Source organism: Lates calcarifer, linkage group LG2 (assembly GCF_001640805.2).
Source record: "Lates calcarifer isolate ASB-BC8 linkage group LG2, TLL_Latcal_v3, whole genome shotgun sequence".
Classification (NCBI taxonomy): domain Eukaryota; kingdom Metazoa; phylum Chordata; class Actinopteri; family Centropomidae; genus Lates; species Lates calcarifer.
This window is the reverse complement of record NC_066834.1, coordinates 17,135,450-17,163,392: the sequence shown is the minus strand read 5'-3', so window position 1 is coordinate 17,163,392 and position 27,943 is coordinate 17,135,450. Positions and strand designations below refer to the sequence as shown.

General features: G+C 39.6%; 1 protein-coding gene across 2 annotated transcripts; it reads right to left on the bottom strand.

Annotated features, from left to right (window-relative positions):
• Window positions 1–1,191: 1,191 nt before the first annotated feature.
• znf507 (zinc finger protein 507) lies at window positions 1,192–23,465 on the bottom strand. 2 transcript variants are annotated; one of them, XM_018697480.2, is made up of 7 exons: window positions 23,323–23,465; window positions 18,489–20,924; window positions 16,091–16,208; window positions 15,877–15,985; window positions 10,911–11,015; window positions 7,852–7,986; window positions 1,192–6,556 (listed from the first exon to the last, which is right to left on the bottom strand). In XM_018697480.2, the coding sequence occupies exons 2-7, from the start codon at window positions 20,919–20,921 to the stop codon at window positions 6,076–6,078; spliced, it is 3,381 nt and encodes a 1,126-aa protein (XP_018552996.1). In that variant the 5' UTR covers window positions 20,922–20,924; window positions 23,323–23,465; the 3' UTR covers window positions 1,192–6,075. The 2 variants fall into 2 exon arrangements, with proteins under 2 accessions (XP_018552996.1, XP_018552997.1); XM_018697481.2 differs by having other exon boundaries at window positions 23,327–23,462.
• Between the last annotated feature and the right edge of the window lie 4,478 nt (window positions 23,466–27,943).

Sequence of the window (27,943 nt, the reverse complement as noted above, 5' to 3'; positions counted from 1 at the left end):
TTCCATGGGCAGGTTGTGCAAGTTTGGAGCACATTACGTATATCATACCTTCAAGATGAGGTGCCCAGAAGAAGGCTAGAAGCAGTTTCCTGCAGGATAAGTGAGTGTACCATACATTACCAGTGAACGTAACCCTTCCATAGCTTGTAAAGGAAAAAAAAAAAACACTGGATCTCTGCCCCTCTGTCTGTATGTACTCCACTAACACAAGTGAAGATCTTCTGGGTTTGCATGGAAGAAAATAGGACAAGCACGGATTATAAAACAATGGGCCACTGGGCACAGACATGTAAATGGCCCCTGACCTCTTGGCCTGTGCCTGGAAGGCTTGTTTAGTATTCCATTCATGTTTAAGATGCAAGAAAGGGTTTAGACTGATTGTGGAGTGGAATAATTCATGTGTCTCGGTTTTAAAATGTGACAGAATACAGAACTGCCTTGTGTTCATTGAGTTTTTAGGGAACAACATAGAGCACAGTGTGATGTTTTGGTCCTGTAGTTGATGTCAGAGGAGAGAAAACCATTGCAGGTGCATCATACTTTAACCTCTCTCAACTTTTTTTGTGACATTTAAACTGCTTTCACATTTTCACTCAACTGCTGTTTCAGCTGCATTTAGCACTTACACATTCAGCACTGACACATGCACTGATTGTTATTCTTTAATTTATAGTTTATCTGCAGTCAGTGCTTGCACCTCAACTGGCCTCCAAAGGAGAGACGGCCTTGGTGAGAGACCAAGAAACCGATGGTCACTCTCACTTGAGCTCCAGAGATCCTGTGTGGAGATGGGAGAAACTTCCAGAGGGACAACCAATTCTAAGCATCACGTCTGGAGGAAACCAGACAGGATGCTTAGATCTGTGCCTCAACACAATCCTGTCTCTGAGCTCTGCAGGCAGTTCCTTAGACCTCACGTCTTGGTTTTTGCTCTGATGTCCATCGTCAGCTGCGAGACCTTATATGGACACAGGTGTGTGTCTCTCCAAATCATGTCCAATCAGTTGAATTTACCACAGGTGGACTCAGTCAAGGTGTAGAAACATCTCAAAGATGACGAGTCGAAATGGGAGGAACCTGAGCTAAATTTGAGTATTAAAAAAATATGATGATATTTCTGTTTGTCCTTTTTACTAAATTTGCAAAAACAAAACAAACAAACAAAAAAAAAAAACATGACCAAAGACAAAGTCATTTATTATTCAGTCTTTATTACCAAAAATACAGTGGCAAAGTAGTGACATAATACTGCCTATGATGTTCTAAAAATAAATAAACATAAAGCAAACCTCACACTGCTGTCTGAGACAAGTCCATGTTGAAGATCCAATACAAAACTGAATATGAGCAAAAATACACTGATCAGGACAGAAATGTTACATGTTTCCACCTCCTTTGGTTTAAATGCATGTGACTCATTGTTTTTAGCTTAAAACTGTCAGTTCCATCAAACAGACTGGGAAATAAGACCAGAGGCAAAATTCAATATCAATGTTTTTTTTGTTTGTTTGTTTGTTTTTTACAAGATCATTAAAAAATAAAATTTATCTTATAAAAAATGTGAGTTTTTAGGTTTTGTAGTATTCATCTACAATATGTACATTTACAGTATCAAGTGTTTGAGCTCATTACTGGCTAAAATAACTAATATAATAGTAATATATGAAAGGGTAGTTTCCCATAATTAGTTTGCTGCTGTTTCTCTGTCCTGCTAAATAAAAAGAAAACGTGGATTTGCCTCTATGGAAAACCTACTGAGGTGACCTCACTGACACAACTAAAGACTAAATAATAAATGAATAAATAAAATATGAATCTATCGCTAGAACATTTAGATATTTGACTGGAGTTTTGGCCGAGAGATAAAAATTCTAACTACAACACAAAGAGTACCTTGAACCAAAAGGCACGATAAATGACAACAAGAGTTTAACTATAACAGTCAGAGGTTATTGCTTTCAAATAACCTAATATGGCACAGGTTTATGGATCAGGAGCTGTGGTATAAATAACTGGCTGACTGTAACTGTAGTGAACAGGGATAATCTGAAAGAGGTACCACACACTTGCAGTGCCTGCTGGCTGTGTTGACACACTTTTGAAATCTGTGACACCAAATGAGACGTACAGCATCGCTGCCTGCAAAATCCCACTTGACCTACATGTATTTACCACCAGGGAAAAGAGCTGTTAGCTGTTTGATTTGATTCAGATTTTTTTTTTCCACTTGTTAGCAGTTAAGCTAATATTCCAAAAACCATCTCAGTTGTTGTTATTTTTTTAAAACTTGAATTGTCGTGATCTATTTTGTAATTACAACTTACATGACGTACGTACTCATTAACATTTTCCAGCTCTGGCTCTAAAACATTAACTAAAACACATCATTTGTACAGTGTGAAGTTGTTATATTATTCCCAATTAATACATATACCATACAGTCATAAAATTCTGTGAGTCTAGCACAACTTGGGTGTTATTTTTTGTCATTTCTATTGATTCTAAAACTCTACCCATCAAATTTTGAGGACAAGTCAGGTGATATTATGCATTTGAGTCCACAACTCGAGAGCAACAAATAACTGATTCTAGTAAAAAGCAATTTCTGTACAAAACCTGATACATCCCATACAGCTCCATCACTGCCCAAAAACCATTAAAAACAGTGAGGGTGTTCCAGTGGCCTATTGGTGCATATAACATGACCACAACGTCCAAGATTAAACTCTGGACTCTTGTTGCATGGCATAGCCCTGTCTCTCACCATGTTTTCTCTCTATATATACTGACTGGCAAAAAAAAAGAAAAGAAAGAAAGAAAAGAAAAAAAGAACTGGATACCATGCCTCTATATCACCATGAGCACTTTAGTTTTCTTTGAGTCAATCCCACATACACCATCCTGCTGTCTGAAATAGGCGACTCACTAGTGCACCAAATGTGAATTAATGCACAGTTGAAAATAGTCTATTTACTGCCTGTCTGAGTAACATGAGCTAAACCTACAGTGTCCAGCTCTTTTTAGAAATGATCTCATCTTTCTTTGTTAAGAAATACAACAACAACAACAACAACAAAACAACAGGTCTTTGTATGAGATTTCCAAAGTGCACACAAAATATTGTTGATAATCTCTCATTGCAAAGGAAAACAGCTCACAACTACGGTAAGTTGGGCTGTAAACTCTAATGAAGCTTTACAACAGACACTTCTGGGTCACCTTTGTTTTCCAGAAGTTTGTCTAACTGCTTGTAGGCTCGACTATTACTGTTTTCTGTGCTAACACAGATATGGAGAAAACAAGTGAGCAATGCTGCATGGATAATCAAATCATGGACACCAAAATATTTGAGTACAGCATTTTAGATTTGACACTATAGAGGAGAAAGGTTATATAAGGGTAAGGCTAACAGTAATGCTAGTGTGTCACACAGGTGAGGCAGCAGAGGCACAGTGAATGAATGTAATATTAATTCTATAACATACTTAAGAATGTGGTGGTTTTTAGAATTTGTTTGAGAGAACGATGTGTGTTCAATTTGTCCAATTTTACTCAGAAAATTACCTGGTGAGTTCAGTGTTATTGACCCATAGAAATCATTATCAGATGTATGAAAAGAAAATCCAGGTTAACTGGGATTATTATTATCCTGTAAAGCAGTGATCATTTACTTATTTTTGAAACTAGATCCCATATAACAGAAAGGAGAGGGGTGGGGTTTGTCTGTGTGGTTGCAGTCCGTTCAGTCTTTAATTCTCATTGCTCATTTAAATGCATACCAAGTTAATCAGACAGGAGGGACACCGAAGGCCTGTTTTTATTTTATTGTTTAAAAAAAATTTCAGACATGTCACCGCCTTCCTTAATTCACCACGTAGAATTGTAAATTAAAAGCCAGACAATAATTATCTGCTCTGATAATGAGAATTCCAGGCCAGGTAACAGGTCTTTGAGATAGAGATTTAATTTTGTTTTATCCACTATGCTACACACACACACACACACACACACACGTGCAGACACAATTTCAAGTTGTTATGTAAGGCCAAGGGGGGTGGGCATGAATTATGGATATTCCATTTTATCTTAATTTCCTCAGCCTCTGTCTGTGTGGATGTAAGGAAGGGATGGCATACTGATGAATTAACAGGACATAATGTGTTCTGCATGACAGAACTGTATGATACATTAGATGAGGTGAGACCTGAGCATTGGGTTTGAAAAAACCCTATCTTCAATCTTATTTAATTTTCTGTTAATTAAATTTTTTTATGTCATTTTGATTTTGTTTTTTTTTTTGGGGCAAAACTGTCGCAGAAACAGAAATGTTCTACTGTAAGGCTCTGTGGTTATCAAAACAAAAGCATTAGCAATTTTTAATTTTTTTAACTTTGTGTCCTGAATGAATGGCACATTTATTTTGACATGAATTAACGTTAAAGTGCGAGACATATTTTGGTTGAGCCTAACATGCTTCTGGGTGTCTAGTTCAATTTTCCTCCTTTCAAAAAAAAAAAAAGCCCTTTGTTGCCATTCATTCTGTAGGAAAAATCACCGGCACACAGCGAGACAACCAATGACAGCAAACATGAAGCATTCGTTGATTGAGATTTCCGTTTTATCGTCATTACACTGTGCCAAATTAAGTGTTTTTATATCAGCGCTGCAGTAACTATACTACACTCCTGTTTCCAGTGAAGTCACATGAGAGGACATGGGAGGACTCTGCCAAGAAACCTCAAAAACATGTCGCCTTCCAAACTTTATTTTCACATCCATGTCTTCTTATTTCAGGCATGTATTTTAGCTGGGACAGCAGTCATTTCAAGTTGCGTTTGACACTAAAAAGTTTGTATTTTAAAAACACTGACAAAAAAAAGAGTAATAATTATTATAAAAAGGTTATTATACACAACATGAATTGCATGGGCTATAAAAAACAGACTATATCTTTAATGACAACTATTAAAGCGTGCCTTGCACCACAATCACAAGTGAAAACAGGTGTGTCTGGTTGAACATATTCCTGCTTTCAAATACCTAGGCACCATACAATTAAAATAACAGCCCTACCTATTCTAACTTCCCTTTTAATCATTCCTTTTGCCAGCCAGAACCAAATATCTGTCGCCAGAAGACCACAGTCATTAAAGACCAATTTCTGCCTCGCCCTGATCAACTTCCACATCTCCTTTGAGAACTATTACTTTCTCCCCTGAAGACACTACTTTATAAAGCAGTCCAACGAATAAAATTACACTCACTCATACAAACAAACAAAAAAAAAATGCAAAAAACAATAAACATTTGCCTCCTTGAATTGGCATAACGGAAACTAACATGCATAAAAACCTGATAAATATTAACTCATATTCAAGCTGTGATGCATGCCTTTAGGCATTGGTGAGTTTGCACATGTACCTCCTTAACAAGGCTAGAGCCTCAACTGTGTCGAATTAAATACATTAAATATTACAGTAGCAATAAAAGAGCTGCCTTATAGTCACTAAATGAATTAGACTGGAAAATATGTGGATCCTTTTTTTTTTCCATTTCTGGTGAGGGATTGTGTGGTTTTGTGAGGTATGAACTTATCCCTGTATAGTGAAAAATCTAACTTGGGTTAGAGCTCAGGTTTGTCCCTAAAAATCACAATCACTTATCTACAGACACAGTTTGTGTCTCTTAATGTCAAATTATTTGATACAAATATTAATGGTTTATAATATTGTTCCTGTGTTTTTTTTTTTTTTTAACATTCCTTTCAAAGGATATGCCACTCAGAAATTCACTTCATCATTTTTCTCGATACTTGTTCAACATGTCTGCACTGGACAGCAGTTATTGCAGCCTCACAGTTGTAACCATTTGACACCACAACTGACCCGACGACAGAAATGTCTGAGACACGACAGTTGACTACTACGATACAGTAGACGTGAAATGGTTACACCTTGATATCCACCACGACCACCTTGAGGTAAAGAAACACAATGAAATACTTCTATGGGCAGCAGATCATTATAAGAGCACAGGGTCAGTGTTAATATAAAGAGAGGGAGGGAAGGGCAGGGCTCACTCTGCTGTTTGGAGACTTGGTTGTACTTCTGGTTGTTGCTGCTGCTGCTGCTGCTGCTGCTCCTTGTTGAGGATGATGCTGATGATGTCTCCCTCGTGCTCCTTCATGTGCTCCATCAGCCGCTCTTTACTGGTGGACTCAAAGCCACAGATACAGCAACAGAACAAGAGCACACAGTATTCCATGCTGGGGCCCGGGACCGGGGCCTGGCCTGTGCGTGACTGGCTTAGGGTCTGAGATTGGAGCGGTGCGGGGTCCTTCCCCTGGGGGCTTGGGGATTCACCGGACCACTGTGAGGAGTCTGTGGTGGAAGTGGGGAGGTCTGCAGAGTTGTCCACAGCCAGGTCAGCTGCTGTTGGTGTCGATGTGGGTGCTGGTATTTGTTCTGCAGGGCCTTTTACTTTGTCTTTTGAGGACTGGGTCACCACAGGACGCTCTGCCACTGACTCTAGTACTGCAGACAACTTCTGAGGAGCTCTGAGGGAAATAAAGGAGGGAATCATCATTAAGAAAACAACAAGAGGAGGAGCAAGGTTAAATGACTGAGTTGTAAATCTCACTCTTGGGGCAGTGTGAAGCCACTGAGGAAAATTTATAATGGACCGTGTAATATTTTTCTTGATAGATGAGTACGGTTTTTGGTGACTGCGACAGGCGGCGGGTCATTGTTTGGATTGTAAAGTTACTTGCTGTCCATTAACCCTATTCAAGATGAACGCTCTGCTAACTTTACTGTATAGAGCAGCTATGTCTTATTAGTTTCAGATTAAGTCACTCATACACATAGTACTGTTCAGTTTTTATGTGTGCACATGTTTCTATGCTGTTTGTATGAGCAAAATACCACGGAGAGTGATGTTATCAACTGGTACTGCTAACAATGGTGAGCAATGACAAGGGATAGTCTGACATACATTTGAAATGGTTCACATTCATGGTTTAATATTATGTTTCTTATGAACAGTTAAATTTGGACGACTTCTTAAGAATGTTCTGCATTAAAATCTAATGTTAACAACTGAAGGGTTCTTCGGGTGGAGTACAGATTTGTTCTGAAGTTGTCTATACTCCAAAAGAGCCACTATAAAGGCAGAGTTAATAGAGAGAAAGTCAGACATTTGTACATATAAACCTCAGAGTACTGATGCAATAAATACAAAAACCTACCTAGATGCTCAAAGTGAACAACCAACATGTGGGAATTATTAATGTCAGATAATAAAACCTGACAGTTAAATAGATATACTCCCTAGTTGGGAATTACATAATACTGATGTATCATGGTGTCTGTTTTCAAAGTGTAATGCCTTGATTCATCACAACTGATCACTTGTGTTTTACTTTGAAATCCCAACAGAGGCAACTAAAGATGCACAGGTTGACAGACAGAAATGAATCTTTAGCTAGATCTGATGCAATAAATGTGCTGTGCTTTGTCACTGTTAAATAATAAAATAAAGTAAATCAAGTCTCATAGATTATCAAGTTTCATCTGGTTTTAGCAAGGTTAAGGTTTTTTAGTGCCTGAAAGCACACCAGAAGTAAATACAATATTTAAAAACCTGCTCAACTGACAAAATATTTTATTTAGACCTGCACTAAGCAACTATGCACACCAGGGACTACAAATGGTGGCACTATCTGTTCAGGCTTTTACTCAAACAATCATCACAACATGTGGGGGAAAAATGCGCAATGCAACTTTAAATAGAGTGAAACCTGAAAGAAACTCAAAAGTACAGATACAACTGTACTTGAGTTTATGTGTTTACCGGCTGCTCTGGGAGATGGCCTCGTTAATGGCTTTGTTAACTTGCTCGTAGTTGTAGTTCTGGTCTCCGGCGTGCTTCCACATGTGGGACTTGAGTGACGGCGGATGACTGCACACATAGCCACACAGAGAGCACCTGGAAGAGAGGCGAGCGGGAAAAAAATGATGAAGAGGAGGGGTGATGAGCAACAGAGTGAGAGCGGATCAAGTCGAAGTTGATTTAATATGCGTACCGAGGTTTTACTAATCCTTCTCCTACTTTCTATCAAGAGGAATCATCCTGACTCAAAACTCCACAGGGAACACTAAGCTTGAGAGACAGAGACAAAGAGTGGAGGGCAGAAATGGGATTTACAGCCTACTTACAGCTCCCAAATTAAAAGAATTATGGATAATTTCATTATCAACTGCACTAATACTTGAAGTAGCAAATATCATCTCGGATAAAGAAGTCAAACACAAGTTTCCCATGACAGCTGGATTGGGCACGAGCTTGTAAGAACAGGTTAATTATAAAACAACCCATGTTGCTGTAGAGTTGGTGAAAGATCCTCAGGTCCTCAGTCAGTCAGCGTTGGTATGCATATTTAATATACTGTAGCAGGCTGGTGTGTAATGTTGCTACAATATTTTCCAAGTACGCACCGAAAATCTACACCACTGACTACAGACTACAGGAGATGAGCTGAGACTTGCCTTGATCACAATGAGCAAATTCCTGGCAAATGATCTTTGCCCACATGACGGTGTTTTTATGTCCAAAAAACAGTAAGTTTACTTTTCGTCACTGTCTTTAAGAGGCAATCAGACTTATTTGGTCTGGATGGACCAGCTGCTCAGACAAAGTTCATTCTTGACACCTGACACATTTGATGTGACTCACACCAGACTCTGGTGTGTTAACCTCTTTAGTCCTTTGGCCCGGTGTGAAAGCTGTCAGCTGAACTCTGGTGCAGACCAAGCAACTAGACCCAGAGCCACCTTTCAGGTGGTCAAAACAAATTCCAGTGCAGCATGAAAGCAAAGAACACCAACCACAAGGACTGTGTGATAGATGGCATGTGATTTTAGCATAAATTCAAGAGCTAAACTACTATTAATTCCACCTGCTGATCATGAACTGCCAAGGACGTGGTCTGCATACGCACGGGGCTCCAGAGTGCCACCATTTAGTCACATTTTGGAGACGTGTGATTAAATGTAGGTTAGGAGCACCTGTGCGACTTGCAAATATGTCCCCAGCTCTCGGGTTGGGTCCAGTGCTATGTATTGCTTTATTTGTGGCGGCACAACTCAATATCAAAACTGACCGCCACATATTGATTTTCTATTTTGGCATTTATGGTCGCACCGTTTCACTGTCCTCTCTGTGCCCCGTGCCCCCGTGACTTGAAAATTTGTCAAATTGCCGTAAATTTGGCTACAGGCTACGACAAAGCAGCCCTCAGGACAGAAGACAGGAGGAAGGATTGATATTGACATATGTCTGTGTTGTTCAGTCTTTAAAACATTTCACTCAGAATGTTGCTGTCAGGAATATTTTTATTTTATTTTACTGACATTTCAGATTTCTTTCCAGCAAGATATTATTGAGTTTATAGTGCCTTTGATGCTGTGAACATTACTGTTGCTGCTCTAGAAATTGTATTTAGTTGTATTTAAAATATAAATCTGTTCTAATTCTGCTCTGAATTTATTCTGTTTTACAAATGATAAAGAATAAAAACCAGGATCTTTAGTAATGAAAAAGAACTAAAAACAGTATGAGCTGGACCGAAGGGAACAAATAGATAAAGATAAAATCATCTCTGAGGCTGGTTAGTGGCCCTGACATGAGGAGGATGAGCAAATCACAGTTCAAGTCTCTTCTCTGTTAGTCTTCTTTAACCAGAGATATTTATTAATTTTATGGCACACATCGTGATCACTCACAAAAGTATGAAGGATTACTTAATTTTCTCCCATATTGAAGAGTAACTCAAACCATTCATGGAGATTTTAATGAAATGTTTTCCTTTAAAATAAAACAACACATCCTTATTTCTGTAGATTGTCTATCTATTACCAAAGCATTTATCGGTAGTTAAGTTAAGATGGAAAAAAAGGAATGTGTTGTGTTTACTGAAATTTCTTTTCAGTAAGGAGCACCAGTGCTACTACTGGAAAAAGTTCTTCTGGAGCCCTGATAGCATGTAATTTTATATGACTGTCTGGTTATAAAGTAACATGACAACATGTGAGTGCAGGGATTTTGCCTGATGCATCAGAAAAATGTAAAGGTGTAACAACAGCTATGTGATAAAACTGTGTCATGCCCTTATACAAATGAGATAAACATAGCGCACCTATATTCCCATCCCTTAATATTACAGTCAAAAATTCCTCTTCTTCATCCGGTTTGTATCTCATCAGCATTATTCATGACATAAGAGGCCAACTGAAGTCTGGGAGAATAATGCTCATGATCAGAGCCAGACTGACTGGCTGTCAGTGAGGATTCTCTCCACATGAGCACTCAGTTCGTAAAAAGCCAGTGTCAACACAGACCAGACTTGAACCAAAAGTTAACACTGTATTACTTCTTTCTTGGTCTGGGTAGATTATCCTCTGCTGCTTCAGTTTTGACTGTTCTTTTAAAAACCTGTCTGACTCAAGTCCCCTGGCTTCACTAAATAACTTGAGCGCCCCGTTAACGGACAAAGACTGGCATTGTCTGTGCCACAGCATTGCAGGTACGGATGGCTGTATAAGAAGTGTTAAGTGAAGTGGAAATCAGCAATCAGTGCCATGCTCATGGCTGAGGGTATTTAACATTTTAAGAAGGACTGAGTGTTCACTCCTATTCATTTTCTCCACCCACCAACCACTAACTTTGCAATCAGAAGCCCATTTCTCGAGCCTCCAGCCTGCTGGCATCGTAAGAGTGCGCAATTATGGTCACACATAAATTCCGACGCACGTGGACTCAGATAAACCCAGCAGCTCTTCATCCTCACCTCAGAGGTCCAGTGGTCATTCTTATCATCTCTCTGTAGTGAATGAGTCTTTCATGTTTCTCACCTGTACTGCTCCAGTAGCTGCACAGCTTGGTGCTCCTGAGGGTGCCTCCTCATGTGGCTCTTTAAACTGTTCATGTTGGTGGTGGCGAAATCACAACTACAGCACCTGGCAGAAAAAAGAAAAAAAAAAAAAAAGGAGAGATGACAGAGAGAACGTGGAGATAGAAGAGCTAGTTTAACAAGCTGCCTTTTGAGGTCATTGTGTTGCTTTTACACTTGCCTGGAGGGAGATAAGGGATTTACAACTAAACAGAGAGGAAATTGCTACTTTAAGAAAAAGAATAAATCACAATGTTTTCCACTTTGTTGCACTTTGGAAGTTGTGGTTGTTAGATGAAACTGGCTTTTTACTTGCTGAGAGGCAAATACAAGGTCTGCAAAGAGAGGCTATGCTCAACTCACAGCCATTTGCACACCTATAAATAAAATAACACATATAACAAGGAATTGCTCTTTATAATGAGGGTTACTGGGGCTGGGATATTAAAAAGACAGATCTGACCAACTAAAGGCAAGAAGAAAAAAATGAGTAAGAAAATGAAACTTTGTCTTATAGCACTGTTTCAGTAGAGCGTAACTGTTGATCTTATTTAAAATACGTATGATCAACCTTTACTTTTGCAAATATAAAAGTTATATTCTATTATCATGGCCTGTTTATAATTAGATTTTTATGCATGCTGATCATGTCACCTTCCAAATATCGTCTTACATATTGCTTCTACAACAATTCTGCAATATGACGATTGATACAAATCCAAATCGTGGTATTCCAACAACACTGCCCTGTTAATTATTTGGAATACAAGGAGAGTACAAACTGTGACTGTGTCATAACATACACTTTTATGTGCCTGTGGCTGCACCTGAAGAAAACTCAAAAAGTAAAAGACATTTACTGCTCCCAACTTTAAAGACTTGGAGGAACAATAGCATGCCATGGAAGTGGTTTATTTGGCTGTGCATACTCCTGTGCAGTGGAGAAGTAGACTGTGGTAGAGAAGCAGCTTGGAAAAGTGTTTGCGAGGTTCCCCATTTCCAGTCTTTACAATAAGGTAAGATAACTGGCTAAGCTTCATTTTCATTGTGACCCATCTGTTCAGCTAACTTAGCAAATGTCAAACTTTACACCGTGCCATTAGTAAAACTCTGTAGTGATCTGCTGAGGGAGGAGAACTTTCCAGATATCAGCTGTTCAGAAATCTCTACCTACAGGTAAGTGCTGAAAGTAGATGTTGGTGATGTTAAAACTGAGACGACAACAAGCACATAAATACATTTTTTAAAAAAAGGTAAGTACACTGGCACACTTAGCTCACACTCTCTGAAACAGGAACAGAAACATGTAAATGCAGGATTCACTGACCACTAACATTACCACATGGTATACATCAATAGATATAATGATATTCAACTTGAAAAAATAAATCAGTATCTTATACAATGAACTTGTAACAGTGACAGAAATCTTATCAAGGAGAATGATGGTCTTTAGTTCTATATGTAAATTAATTTCTTCCACTGTAAATAACATCATTAACCTTTGTGGGAAAAGGTTATGTGAAAGGTACATGGTATGGTTTCTGGCATAACCACAGTACAGTGCAGTCACATAGCACAGGGCTGAACAGTGAGCACTTCAAATGGAAAAGTTTTGTTTATTCCATAACAATGGTGGTAAGGAATGAATGCCCTGGCAGACATCTGCTAATGCGTTCAAAATGATGTAATCACGTCTGAAGACACAGTGCAGACGAGCAGTGCGTATCCCTTGAAAAAAGGATTAGTGCAGCACATTTTGGTGAAACACTGTCATACATCATAGACTAGAGCGGTTATGCATGTGGCACAGTTTTTTATTACTTGTGAATACAATACAGTCTGTAAGTGTTTGGACAGTGACATATTTTTTGTCATGTTTGTTCTGTACTCAGACAGTAGATCACAAACGAAACAGCGACTACGAGGGTAAAGTGCTGACTTTCAGCTTTAATTCAAGAGTGTTTACATCCAGACTAGTTGTAGTAGAGAGTAGAAGTGCAGCCCTGTCATTACCCTCCTGGACTGAAGTCAGCAATTTAACTTCAAAGTTTTTGTTTCATTTCAGATCCAATGTGCTGGAGTATAGAGTCAAGACAATAGAAAATGTACCATGATCCTGATACACTGTAGGTCTGTACTTGACACACCATTCAGATCTAAATGTTTCTTTTACATTACTTGGTTGTAAATACACAGTCCAGGTCTGTGAACATTCCTAAAGCCCATGAATTTAAATTGAAAGTCTACACTTCAATCACATCCTGATGCCTTCATTTCAAATCCACTGTGGTGGTGTACAGAGGTAGAATTACAAAAACTGTGTTACTGTCCAAATACTTACAAACCCGACTGTATGGGCCTACATTACAGTATGTAAGTAGACTCTGAAATGAAGTCTGATATAACTACAGACTTCATGTGCGAAGGCAAAAAGAAGATCTTTACATGTCAACATCTCATTTTAAGTATACACTCACCATACACTTTATTAAGAACGCCAAATTAACACCGGGTACGGCCTTTGCTCTCACAACAGTCTCAATTCTTTGTGGCACAGATCGCACAAGATGTTTAGATCTGGTGACTGAGGAAGTCACTGAAGAAGTTTGATGGACATTAACTGAAGCTCCTGGTCTGTATCTGCACCGGTCGAGGCAGATGGCCGCCCACCCTGAGTCCGGTTCTGCTCGAGGTTTCTGCCTCTTAAAAGGAAGTTTTTCTTTGCTACTGTCGTCTAGTGCTTGCTCACGGTGGGATCTGTTGGGTCTCTCTCTGTAAATACCATATTTTAAAGAGTATGGTCTAGACCCGCTCTATATGAAACGTGCCTTGAGATGACTTTTGTTGTGATTCAGTGCTATATAAATAAAATTGAACTGAATTGAATTGAATGATTTTAGACATTGCACTGCTGCCACACGATTGGCTGATTGGATAAATGCATGAATAACCAGGTGCACAGGTGTTCCTAATAAAGTGCCTGGTAAGTATAACGCCATCTGTCCTCGTGAAAGCACAAGGATGATGGCACAACAGGTTCATCTTCAGTAAATGTCACCGAGTGTCTTTGGGCCATGAGACTTGCTTTGTTCAGGCATCCAAGGCCATTTTCTCTGACTGGATTATCTATATCTGGATCATAAAATATGTCCTAACTCTCCTTTTGCTGTCATATCACTGTCTGACAGGATGCTTGATCAATATCACTTGAAATAGCAATTTAATCCCACCTGACCTTTTCCTGAGCAAAAATAAGCCCCTTAATGTGTGTTTATATTTTTGTAAATGTATTTGACCTTAGAGCACAGGCGATAGCGTACTGTTAAGAAAGCCGACTCAAACACCCATATGTGTTCACACTTCACGTCGGTTACGTGTTAACACAAAGGCCAAGTGCCAATACAGAGTGTGGAAGAGAGACACAGCGAGGGCACGGTGTGAGAAAGTGTGACTGTGCCTACACAGTGAGATCACAGTGCTGGTCTGAGGATTACTGAGCATGTACTGCCATCTAATGGATCTTTCTCAAATCAACACCTTTTAGTAAAGTAGCTGCATGGGAGGTAGCATATAAAGAGCTCATTATCTGGCAGTTTGCTCACTCTGCCTGAAACAGGAAGGGAAAACGAAAAATGTAATATTCACTGACCACTAACTGCACTACATGGTACGTATCAGAAACACAGGGATGGTACTGAAGTGAAAAATTCTCTCAACTTAAGGCTGGTGCTAACAACCTTTTTTTTTTTTAAATACCACACATTTGATTTAAATTTTACTTCTAATATGCAGTAAAAAATACATTTAATATCCTATTCTGAAGCCCTATTAAGGTTATTAAGGCAAAATAATTAACAAAAAGTTGATATCCAATTTTTCAACAGAGAAATGCAATTCATCTCCAAAAACACAGATTGGGCTCTACTTCATTAATGTGTTGCCATCACTGCTAAATGTCATTATATAATTTCTGCAACTTCCATTAACTTCATCAAACACACAGTGTGGTTGCAAGAAATAAAGGAGCAAGTAGAGCAGATTTTAAACTCATTTTTGTTTGTTTCAGAAAACTAAATCCAAAACTTTGAATTCATTGTCAAAGGATAAAGCTACAGTTTGTTGTGTCTACTAATGACAGATTTGACTGTCAACAAAATTCTTGAATAAAAATGTTGCAACACCACACAAAGTGTAATAATGTAATTAATGTATGTATTAATATAATTATATCTACAGTACATAGAACCCACATTTAAGGACACTGTAACATATAAGAATAGGAATTAATGGCATTGGTAAAATGTCTTGAATGCCTCTGTACATTATTTTTATGAAGAAGATTATGAAGATCATTTTTATCACTGACATACACACACATACATTTCAGTCTGATTATAAACAACTGTGCCCAGACAACTCAAATTTAGAGTTGATTTCTAATCACTGGCTCCATTTTGGGACCAGTTCAAAGTAAAAAATACACAGATTCTTTAAGTTCTGAATGCAGTGATTCCCTCATTTTGTCCTTCATTTTGTTTACTTCCTATTTGCAAACAGAAATATAGCAAACATTCAGTGAGTTGTTAACCAGCTGGTAAAAAGTTTTGAAACACACACTCTGCTCTGACATTGGACTTGCAGGAAAAAAATCACAAAAATGATGAAAATGATGCTTAGTGGTTATTTGATATTTTCAGGACCATCAACTGCTATGCACCGAACATCACATGTATTCCTACATACAGATATGAAAGAAATGTGATTCTAATTCAAGTTTTAGTAACTTAAATCTATTTTTAAAAATTCTAAGCTCCTAGTTACTGTAAGTAACTTTGCAAGATGGACACTTAGTAACTTCGATTGGTTAGTGAATGGTACAAGTACCTGTACTGAGGTGACAGTGGTGCATTTCTGTAAAAACTCACCGATAAGGCTTGTCGGAGTTATGAATCCGCCGGTGGTTCCTCACCCCAACATATGTAGAGCTAGTGTAGTCGCACACGTCACACTTGTACATCTTCTGCAAACCACATTCTATAATACAGGACAACATATGGCACATGATCACATGACAACATATGGCAACAGAGGAACTGTCTCCTAATGAGGGGAAGAAAAAAAAAAAAAAACAGGTCTCACCTTCATCTGTTACCCGCTCTGCATCCTCCACTGTGGCCACGGTTTCACTGACAGGAGTGAGGCCTGCCATGTCACTGCTGAGGCTGTGGTGCTCCCTTTCATGATTTCTTAACTGGCTCTAAGTTAAGAACATACACAGACACACACAATAAGATTTCTCCAGAGAGAAATGATAAAATATAAATTCAAAATAGCTTGCAGTGATCTTAAGTGATGCATCCTGCAGGGTTAATAGGCCCTCTAACTCACTAATTCCACCTCTGGTGCAGATATCATAGCAGTGGGCCCTTCACAATTACCAACTCTCTTAGCCTAACTCCCAAATCTACTGAATAATATGATGAACTTAATAATCTCTGCTGCAGATCAGCACTGGAATCCCATGATAGCAGTGGAATCAATACTTTTCTCCTCTGCCTGAATCATCAAACCAAGGCAAACTTTCACTGCTGAGCTGCAGCAGACTCTTCTGACTTTCATCTCTTACTGACAAGGTCTATCACTTCACAGACGTAATTCATACAGCTAATTTAAGGCCTGTATAAGTTGGTTTCTTTAATTGTTGGAATTGCTGAGAAACAAAACCTTAAAGGTGGGGTTACAAAAAGTGTAGCTTACAGATTTCCATATCTCTTTACAAGCCACTGTCTGAATATTACAATATACCACAAAAACTAAATTCAAAGACTAAAACATATTCAACATATTCAAACTAACTCTTTTATTCCACCAAATTCCCCCAACTCTGAAATATTCATATATAAATATAAAAAGAAAAGCATCAAATCCTCACATCTGAAAGGCTGGAACCAGAGAACGTTTGGCATTTTACATTGAACATAAGCAAATAATAGATTATCAAAATAAATGCCAATTAATTTTCTGTCCAACTAATTAACTGAGTAACTAATCGCTACAGCTCTAATACAGTCCAGACTTCAAGTGTTTGGACAGTTACACATTTTTTTCTTCACGTTCTGTGCTTCAGAACATTTGAAATAACATTATAGATATTAGTCTTCGTTTTAATTTGAATGTTTGTTTGTTTGTTTTAAGAGACAAGGTAGTTGGTGCCTTCTAAAAGAAAGCAGGTGTGCACAGGAAAATCCTTTGCATTTTTATGGCTGCACAGCAAGTCAAGAATGCGCTCCAGGATGTGTACATGTTTCCTTCACAATGAGCAAGACTTCATGACTGTAACCTCAGAGGATTAACCACAGGATGCAAACCCCTGGTAAGCCTCGACAAACAGAAAGGGTGGGGTGCAGTTTGCAAAAACAAAGCTCTGTGGACTAGTTAAACAAAACATATGACCTCGTCTGTGTGTGTGCTCAGATTCAGCCAAATGCATCAAAACTCACCGGATAACATTACATCATTCAGCAGGACAACGATCCTAAACACACTATCAAAGCAACCAAAGAGCTTTTCAAGGTGAAGAGGTGGAATATCTTGACTAGTCAATCACCTGCAGTGGAGGCCTGGGAGAGCATCACCAGGGAAGATACACAGTGTCTGGTGATGAGCTATATTTCCCACATAATTATTCTGTACTGATGTAAACCTGCTCAAATTAAAGCTGAGATGACATTTTGATATGGTATCCATAATTTCAATTCACACTGGCTGTGCTAAAGCACAGAACTGTCCGAATACTCACGGTCTGGATTGTTTGTCATTTTGTACTGAGATATCAATGTGTATTCTTAACACATTACTCAATTTTCTATAAAACTGCTTTTGAGACTGGCTACAATGGAGAAAATAAACACATAAATGTATTTTTTGCCTAATTCACGCAATTAAGTATCTAAGTAATCAAGTTTCTTTATTACATTGAAGAAAAATAAATCTAATGTTTCCATTAAAATATTCCAGCTCACTGGTTTGCAACATAGCTCACAATGATTCTAATAAAACCAAAGACATTAAAAGGAAAGAAACCACAGTGTTGTTGGGAGGTTTATACTGTGTCATGGTGTATATCACCATATTCCCTCACTTTAGTAATAAATCTTAATATTCATGTGAGCATTCCAACCATGGTTTTGGCAAAATATGTTTTTAGAAAAATAAAGAGGAGATGGACATAAATGAAAATGAGAACTTGGGTCTGGTTGTTTGCTGAGAGGGAAACTCTTACAGCTGAGCCTGAGATGCACTGCCAGTACTATATTTACTGGAAAATACATAAAGATTGTCCCTGTGCAGTCTGTGCAGTCCCTGTGTCTCAGCACGTTCTACCATGATGAAAACTTGTGAGGCTAGTTCAGACTATAACACCAGCTACTCCAATGAATTCAAAAATTCTGAATATCCTGAAATACAGTACTTCTATAAACTTATTGCTACATATAACAAGATAAAATGCAACATGTAAATACTGACATCTCCTCACCTTATAGTGGAAGGCGTCTGGGCACTGCTTACACTGGTACATCCTGGTCTTGCAGTGGTGGATCATATGACTCTCCAAGTCCTTACTGTCTGAGGCGATATGCTCACAGATGGGACACTGATACGGCTGCCTTTGCCTGTGCACCCGTAGGTGTTGTTTAATGTAGCCCTTGTTACCGCTGCTGTAGCGACACAGGCGGCATCTGTACGGCCTTTCACTGCCGGGGATATAGTCCACTAGACCACCATCAGGAGAGGCCACCAACCCATCCATTCCTGGGATGGTGCACATGTAGCTGCCAGCTCCGTTCCCTGTGACCACACTGGCCACGGTGCCATTTTGGAACTGTGCGTTGTCTTGAAGCTCTTTTAAGATATCCTCATCAGAGGCGTTCTGGTCCGAGCGCTCTCGGAGTCTCTCAATGACGGTGAGTAGTGACAGGCTAATGCCAGCTTTAGCAGCAGGGCCCTCCTCGTCTCCTTCCCCGAGGCCCAGGGACCCCAACTCTTCCTCTCTGCCTTCGCCCTGAAGCTCCAAGTCCAACAGAGCTGCTGTCGTCCCGATGTCAGATGCCTTCTGTCCAGCTGTAGTCACTTCTACCAGTTTCTGGCCCACGTTCGGGCACTGTGCCTGGGCTGTTATGGTCTTCAGGCTCACCTTGGTGCTGGAGGTGGGGAGTTCGGGGGTCCTCATCGGCATAGCTACCAGGGCCTCAGCGGCCAGCGAGTGCAGGCGGAGAGACTCAGAATGTGTCCTCTTGCGACCAGCTGGGGGAATGTTTTCATCCCTTGGAGAGCTGCTACTTATAGCGGCAGAGGATTTAATATCAGCTCCTAATGGCTGGCTGTCGGTCGTACCTGCACTGCAGCCTAGGACCACCTCATCCTTCGCAGTTCCCACCTGGTCCCGCTCTTCCTCTTCTGCATCCAGTAAGCTCTTTCCCCTGACCACGTCTGGGCTAAGAAGAAGTGGGTTAGTCGCCATGACTGAATCCTCAGCTGACGGTAGGCGTTCTACAATCACGTTGATATGGCCGGCACTGTTGGGACTGCTGTTGATAATCTTCTGGGCTGATGACAGTAAGCTGTCCGTGGCAGAGGCACCGTCGTGGTGACTATCTATCTCGACTTCAGTCTCTGCCTCCGTGGTTACCTGCACCTCCACCATGGGCTCCTCTGAGCTCAGGTCTTTGATAGGGTACACGCTTTCCTCCTCTTGCCCTGCTGTTTTTGAACTATCGCTGAGATTAGAAACTGGATTATTCAACACATCCTGTTTGTTGTCAACAGCCAATGGCACACAGAGCTGGAGCTTGAAGGCAGTGGGGAGCTTTTGCAGGCTTTTATCTTGAAGAACAGGGGAAAGCACTACTATTTTTTCTCTGGTTGCGGCAGTGTTAGCTGCAGTCTGGGGCTCTCTCACTGCAGGAGCCCCGTCTTCGTCCTCAAAGATAGGGTAAGAGCAGTCGACCAGGCCGGCGTGCTTCCAGGCATGGGTCTTTAGCATTCGCTGCTGGCTGCACACGTAACTGCAGATCAGGCATCGGTACAATCCATACTCCTCATAGCTATACCACTTCTTCTTCTGTGACAGCTCCTTGGAACTGTCCACTGAGCTTTTGATGACCTCGGCTCCTATGCTGCCACCGCTCCCAGTCCAGTCCCCATCCTGCTTTCTTAAATCATCTTCCTTCTCCTCGCTGTAGGTATCCAACTGAGCAGAATTCTTCTTCAGGTTGCCTCCATTGTCAAAGTGCAGCCTGACATGTGCCTCCAGCTGACCCTGGTCTCTGGAGGTAAAGCGACACTCAGAGCACATGAGGATGAGGTCACTGTGCTGCTCATTGTGTTGCTTCAGGTGCTCTTTCAGCAGGGGCAGTGTTTGGGAGAGATAGGGGCACAGGCTGCACTGATAGCACGTTACTGTCCGCTTGTGGTTGCTGCTGTTTGGGTTGCCAGCTACCTCTGTTACCGTGGAGTTGATGTTGTTGTTACTGTCACCTGACTCATGTGGAGAAAGAGCACCATCAATTGTGCTGCCTTCTAATCTCACCTCCTCGTTGCACTCCTGCTCCTTACAGATCCTTTTGATCTTCTTACTGGGAGAGGCACCTCGGCGTCCCCCCACCCCCTCCTCACCTCCTCCTCCTCTTCCTCCTCCCCCCTGTGCAGAGGAGGCCTGTTGGAATGCTCTTTTCTGTCCTGCCAAGGTGCAGCGGCGCTGCGGCCGCTTCTCCACAATTTTGCTGAGCTTCTCAATGACCTGGATGAGAGAATCGGGAGCTTGTTTCTGCTGGAAACTCTGGGAGGGGTCCTTCGCAGCCTGCTGGGTTTGGCTTTGAGAGAGGGATTCCAGTGCTGACGGAGGAGAAGAGGAAGAGGAGGCAGCGGAGGAGTGTGTGATGAGTACAGCTACATTGCTGATCTCCTCCATGACCTGGCAGACAGCAGACAACAAAGAAATTAGTGTGATCTGGTTTGAGCTGTATGCTATGCTAGATTTCAACAGATGTGATCCCTGTAAATGGATACAGGTATTTTTAAATATTATCTAAATGTTGCCCAAAAAATGTATCCATGTCAGGGTTCCTGTGAGATGCTTAAATATACAAACAATTTTAATTTATTTTTGCACAGGACAGCCAGTCCTCCATGTTCTAGCTGAGTGGCATTAACACTGGCAGCCTACCTACCCATTAGTGAGCTGATGGCTAGAGAACCAGTACATCAGGAGTGGGAGTGAGATAAAAGAGAAAATGATGACAGAAAATGTTAACAAACTCGAGCAACAGCATAACCAAAGAGGAAACCCCAACAGACACAGCCCAGGGCTCAAAAGACAAGGAGACTGTTGAAAAGCAGGGTCAGAGGAATTTGGTATTTGGCTACTTAAAGTCCAACAAGAAGCAGAGTAGCTGCACTACAAATTGTATCGAAAGCATGTTCCCACAAAGACAATACCACTAATCTTTCTTACAATTTCTAGCAGTGCCCTCATTTTGAGAACACACAATACAAGACAGCTCCACCAAAACAAACACCTATCCCAACAATAATTGACCACAGTGTCCACTTTCTCCAGCACCATGCCTTACAACAAAAAAACCTCATTTAACCTTCACAGAAATAGTGATTAGATTTATATCGTTATATATATCGATATTGACTGATATTAAAAATATATTGTGATATTTTTTTTCCATAACGCCCAACCCTACTGATGGCTACATCATACTAATGACTTATTTTCTCCGCAGCACAACACCTATCACTATCACTACACTTATCAATATAGATCTGTCTACACTTATCCACAGCTGTCCTTGAAATAGAGGTAAGAAATGACAAAACTTAATGACATTTTTCAAAATGACAAAACTCTATAAAAATAGACAAATGAAGCCAGTATTGACATTTAAGAAATGGGGGCTTAGTGGATGTTTGGCATTTCTTCTTAATAAATTACTTATATGACTGATTATCAAAGCAGTTGTTAATTATTTTTTGTCCACTTAATAATTAACTGAATAATACATTCATGAATAATAATATTAGATCTTAATAGGTATTGTAAGTTAATACAGTACTTTGTGATTCAACAATTTGTGTTGACTTTATGAATTTTACAGTTGCTTTGGTTCAGTTTTCACAAATTTCCATTAGCAAAACCTTTAACACAGAACTCATCTCACACTCACTTATCAAGCCACCACATTTAACACATGTATCTGTTCACCAATTAAATCTAAACATTGATGTATTTTAAAATAAGACTGTAATAATCCTGTCAATCTAAAACACCATCAGGCATTTTTTTTTTTCATCTGTTGAGAGATGGATTTTTAACCATGTTGACACTACTATATTTACCCAGGGTCTGCTGAGGGCGACTGGCTGTTCAGAAGAAAGGGGAAGTAGAGAAACTGACTACCATGATAAGTGTGATAGCTAAACTCATTCATGAGAAGCTCTTTCACTGCTAGTCAACAGACAACACGTGCACCATGTGCATCTGTTTACAAACTGAGTTTGAGGGAAATGGTCACAACTCATGCTGTTGAATTCCTTTCATCTCTGCAAATCCCACACTTTCCTCTTTCTCACTTTCCAACCACAATTTCACCTTCCTCTTTCTCCTACTTCTGCTTCTCTGTGACTATATCAAAACAGTAGGATACACATGAGGAGAGGCGTTACTACATACTGGCTGTTATCCAGAAACTGGCCTAATATTGGACACAATAACGATTCACTCAACAATAACGCATATCTTCTATTAGAAACAACGACGTTAACAACGCATGGTCGAATAATTTAAAGTTTGTCACTTGAAAAGATAAAAGCTGGGCCTTCTAAAGCACGTTTGACTGAGTGGTCACTGGAGGCTCTCTGTAGACACCATCATGTGCTTTAACCAGTCTCAGATGAGCACCTGTTATGTCAGGATCTAAAAATATTTCATCCACTTTCATTCCTCTGTAGGATGAAGCTGGACACAGCCCAGCCCAACTCACACTCAAACACCGACTGACCACTGCCAAATTTACTGGCCAACGCTAGCTGCCATGTAGGAGCTGCTACGACACCACAGAGACTTTCATATGAGGAAAAACCGAAATTTGAGGGAAAAGACAGCAGTATATACACTGTTAGCTTCACAGTTAGCTTCACAGCTTGCTGTGTGCTATTCAAAGACACACACACACACAGAGACACACGAGTCTCACACTGTGCTAGCAGTTACTTACTTGAATGTACAAGGGCATTTTAATTATCTTTTCGGTTAATGAGTGACGGAGAAGCGTGTGACTGTGTTTTAATTAAAACATACTCACTGACACAGAAAGGCTCGACGCTCTTTGTCCTCAGCACATAAAACTACTTTGTTTTATTCGTTGGCCATAAAAAGTGGCCTCTCTCTCTCCCACATTGCAAAATGGCGAGGATGGAATATCAGTCACGTGACTCGGAGTCTGGGTCAGGTGACCAACACGGTTTAGCATGTTGCCTGATGTTGCCTTCAAGTGCTGCTCGTAAACCACTCACCACTCCATTTTCAAACTACTTGCCGATGCGTTTCATGGTTCAGGGGCGACTGATGCTGCATGTCATCACAAAGACACAGTAAAGAGGGGAAATTGTGCACAAGGCTTTTATGCTGCAAAATATCAACGCAGTGTTACATTTAAATGTATTTTTGGCTTAATTTAGTTCAGTTATTCAGATTAGACAGAGACTGAGAATGTAGGAAAGAGAAGTTAATGGTGTGCATCTGTGTCCATCCATCCATTCAGCTACTGCTCACTGACTGTGTTATTTATTAGCTGGAATGCCTCCTGTCTGATTTCCTATTACTCAGCACTTACAATGGTATGTCTCCATTTACTTGTTGAATTACTGCTCACATTGAATGTATGATTTCTGTACACAATTGCATAGGTGGACAGAGCTGGTATCACAATATTGCAACTTCCTTCGATCATACAGTGGGAGAACTGACAGTGACAACAGGAAAACAAAAAAAAAGAAAAAAAAAAAGAGAGAGAGACAGTCTTTGATACATGTATGTGTGAGCAGAGTGTTTCATGTGAACTAATTTTTGGACACAATCATTCCTTTGACGTGTCTGTTGTGTTCTGGTCTGTATTCCCCTGTAGAGTTTGACACTTCAATGGGAGCGATTGAGGGAAAAGATAACAATTTGATAACAAATCTGTGTGAATTACACACAGAATTTACTGTATGCGTCTGTATGAATAAGTATCCAGGTGATGAATTTTGATCATATTTGAGTGATTATTTTATATGGTTCAATATATCAAATATAGAGAAAACTTGTTATTTGTGTGTGAATGAGCAGTTCTAATGTTATCCATATTTCTGTGTTGGTGCTGGCTTGTGTTTGGATAAGACCTTACCCAGGTTTCTGAAAATAGGATATGATTCCATAGCTTACTGGTGCAAACAGACAATACAAATACTCCAAAAAGATGATCAAAACTATACCAGTGTCCATGTAAATAGAGACAGATAAAGTCAACCGAATGTTTTCTGTTCTGTCCGTATATCTATTTTAAATGAACTTTGGCATGTAAACATAAACCATAACCTACCTTGGTTTAAGGACTGCATGCACTTTAGCATGGAACAATCAGCTAAACTGTTACAGTTTAATGTAATTCAGTGTTCACCCCACACACTGAGGTCCATCCACATGCAGCAGCTTTAAGTTTCAGTGGAGGTCTGTTACTTTTTATGCAGCTGAACACTACCATCTAGTGGTTACTTTATGTATGTGTACTTTAACTCACAAAAACTGAAATCTATTTTAATAAAGGTCAAGGTGTAAGTTAACAAAATGGGAAAATACAAAACTAATGGTAAATACACTTTCAAGGAGGGACACAAACAAGTAAATACATACACTACATCAGTGGTTGATCAGCAATTTTCTGAGGAGTGAGTGGATTCTGGGACAGAGCTATTGGTAGCCCACTTTCTCTTCATAACAAGATGTGTAGATCACCTTGTTTTGTTATTAAGATTTTGCACAATCTTGACAACGATGTTAGACAAGAGAAACTGCGGACTACCAAGTTCTGGTCTCAGACAGTCACCACAGATTCATTAATAATCAACCTGATAGTGCTCTGCACCATGTGTCTTACAGTGTGTCATAACTGTCTGACTGCATTTGTCAGTGCCTGTGTAATAATGTATTATTGTGTCCATGACCAGACATTACTGCTTTCAGCTGTTGTCTGATTACTGTTTTTCTGTCAATTAACTAAATAACCTGGTGTCTCCTGCTCCTCATATCTCAATTACAAACAATTAGTTACCACTGACAGGTCCTTGCATATATACAGTGCATTCAGAAAGTATTTAGACCCCTTTGCTTTTTCCACATTTTGTTAAGTTGCAGCTTTCTACTAAAAAAAAAGAAAAAAAACAAAAACTGAAATGTCACATTGGCATAAATATTCAGACCCTTTGCTATGACATTTGAAATTTAGCTCAGTTTCCTCCCATTTTTCTTCACCATCTTTAAGCTGTTTCTACGCCTTGACTGGAGTCCACCTGTGGTAAATTCAACTGATTGGACATGATTTTGAAAGGCCTTTGGAAGTTTCTCCTATCTCCACACAGGAGTTCAGCCAGAATAACCAACAGGCTCTTTGTCACCTCTCTTATCAAGGCCCTTCTCCCCCGATTGCTCTGGTCGGGCAGCCATCTACAGGAAGAGTCCTCCTTGTTCCAGGCTTCTTCCATTTAAGAATTATGTTCAAACATCTCAAAGATTAACATAACTCCTCGTCTTATTCATATAAAGTTTTAGGATGATGGAGCTAAATGACTTTAGTAAGTAAGTAGTAGGTAAGAAAATCTTCATGATTTCCTGTTAAATGACTGGAGGTTTGTGCAGGTTTCTGGCCCAAATCATGTGTGTAGCTGCTCAAATGACAAACTGAAATGTAGTGCATGTATGTAACAATAACAAATGTGCTTTGAATGAATAAGCCACATAGCATTACATTAGCTGCACGAAGTGTATAGGATGATATAGTGATGAACATCTCCAAATCAAACACAAATAAATCTGTCCATCATACACATCATACACTACTGAGATGAACTATTTATTGAAAAAAGAGGCTTGAATATAAAACTGTGACATTTCTGAGGCTTTTTCCCCCTGTGTGTGTGTGTGTGTGTGTGTGTGACATACATATTTGATGAATAGATTAGATAAACCATTTGAGGATTTTAACCATTAAAATTCAGTTGATGTCTAATAATTTGTTCAGCTCACACACATACAACACATTCATACACGCACACACACAAGTACACACCATGTAATTCAGGCCCAATTGGTGTAAAACAAGCCTGTGCTGAAAATGACATATTTCATTGTTGGCTATCTCCATTCATATGTGATTTTTATGAACTGTAATTCCTTCCACCTCCTATTACCCCTGTTGCCTCTCCGTCAAAGGCACACTGAGGCTGTTCTCTAATCTGAAGTGACAGCCCATATACTTTCACTCACACATTACAGTATAGCCTTGGGCAACTGAGCCTGCTCCTTTCAAAATGTTGAAACCAGGTTATTTCTATTGAAGTATTAAAGTAATACTTCAGTTTAAGCCATTATTTCAGGGTGTGTTATTTTTTCCAACTGCAGAGCTGAGTGGGGATTGATTGAATGTGAATGAGGGGAAGAAAGGACACAGTGTAGACTGAAATGGGGAAATGTACAGAAGGAAAAGTGTAGCATCACTGATGAAAGGAATATATTTCTACTTTTTTAAAGGTTCACTTACTTCCTTTTTCTGGTGCTTTCACTAAATCTCAGAGTCTTCTTTAGTGCTGAGAGCTTGCACAGATGTATTGAATACAGCAAACTGTTAAGTTCCATTAAGTTCCACATTAACTGAGTAACTGAGCTAACACCTGAGCCGACTCCATCCACTAAAGAAGATGTGAGATGTGGATTAAAGCATAAAACCAGTGACTGGACCTTGAGTTAGATTTTCTTTTACTTGTTAACAATTCACTGAATTAGTGTCTAAGCCCATGCTGAGATCACCCCAGATGACCTCATCAGGGTTACTTTCCTCACTACTCACTTTATAGTGCACTATATAATGAGTTCGCCATTTTGTAGTGCTGTCCAGATGTATAGTGAAAATTGTTATACCCTATATAGTGGACTCACAGTATCCCACAATGCATCATGAAAAGTAGTGTACAACCAATAGTCACAAACCAAGTAATATATACCATCATGCATTGCGTTCGCACTGTGAAAGAGCGAAAAACAGACAGGAGGAGAGAGTCAGAGTGTATTTTTGCAGCACATTTCAACAGCGAGGCAATTCAAAGTGCTTTTTACATAAAACTGGACAAACATTAGTGCAAAAGAAACTCATAAACATTCAAGTACAATTAAATGTGGTTAAGAAATTAGAAAATAAAAACAAGCTAAAATACAGCAGAATAAAAGTTATGATGCAGAGCAATAAATTTATCATGAGCTTCAAATTTGATTTAATAGAAGGAAGTGACAAACTGAAAATATTTATTATGAATGTTCCACCAGCTGACTTTGATCTGACAGGTTTTAATTGTGAGACAGCAATGACGTAATTAACAGCGCAGAGAAAATTCTGAAATGTGAATCTCATAGAAAAGAAACACTCCTGATGTCAAAACAAAATCACAATTTTGCATTGTCTGGCAGCACTAATTCTGTCCCCTACTCAGCCTCTATCGGTTCATCTTTATCAGTTTTATAACGTGCTCTTCCCTTGGACTGTTCCAAAGATTACCACAGGGTGGCAGTAGTGACCTTCTGATTAATGGGAGATATACAGCATGAAAAGATTTACAAATACAGATAGAGAGAAAGAATTTTAATTGGACCAAAATGTTTTTATATTATTGCTAATA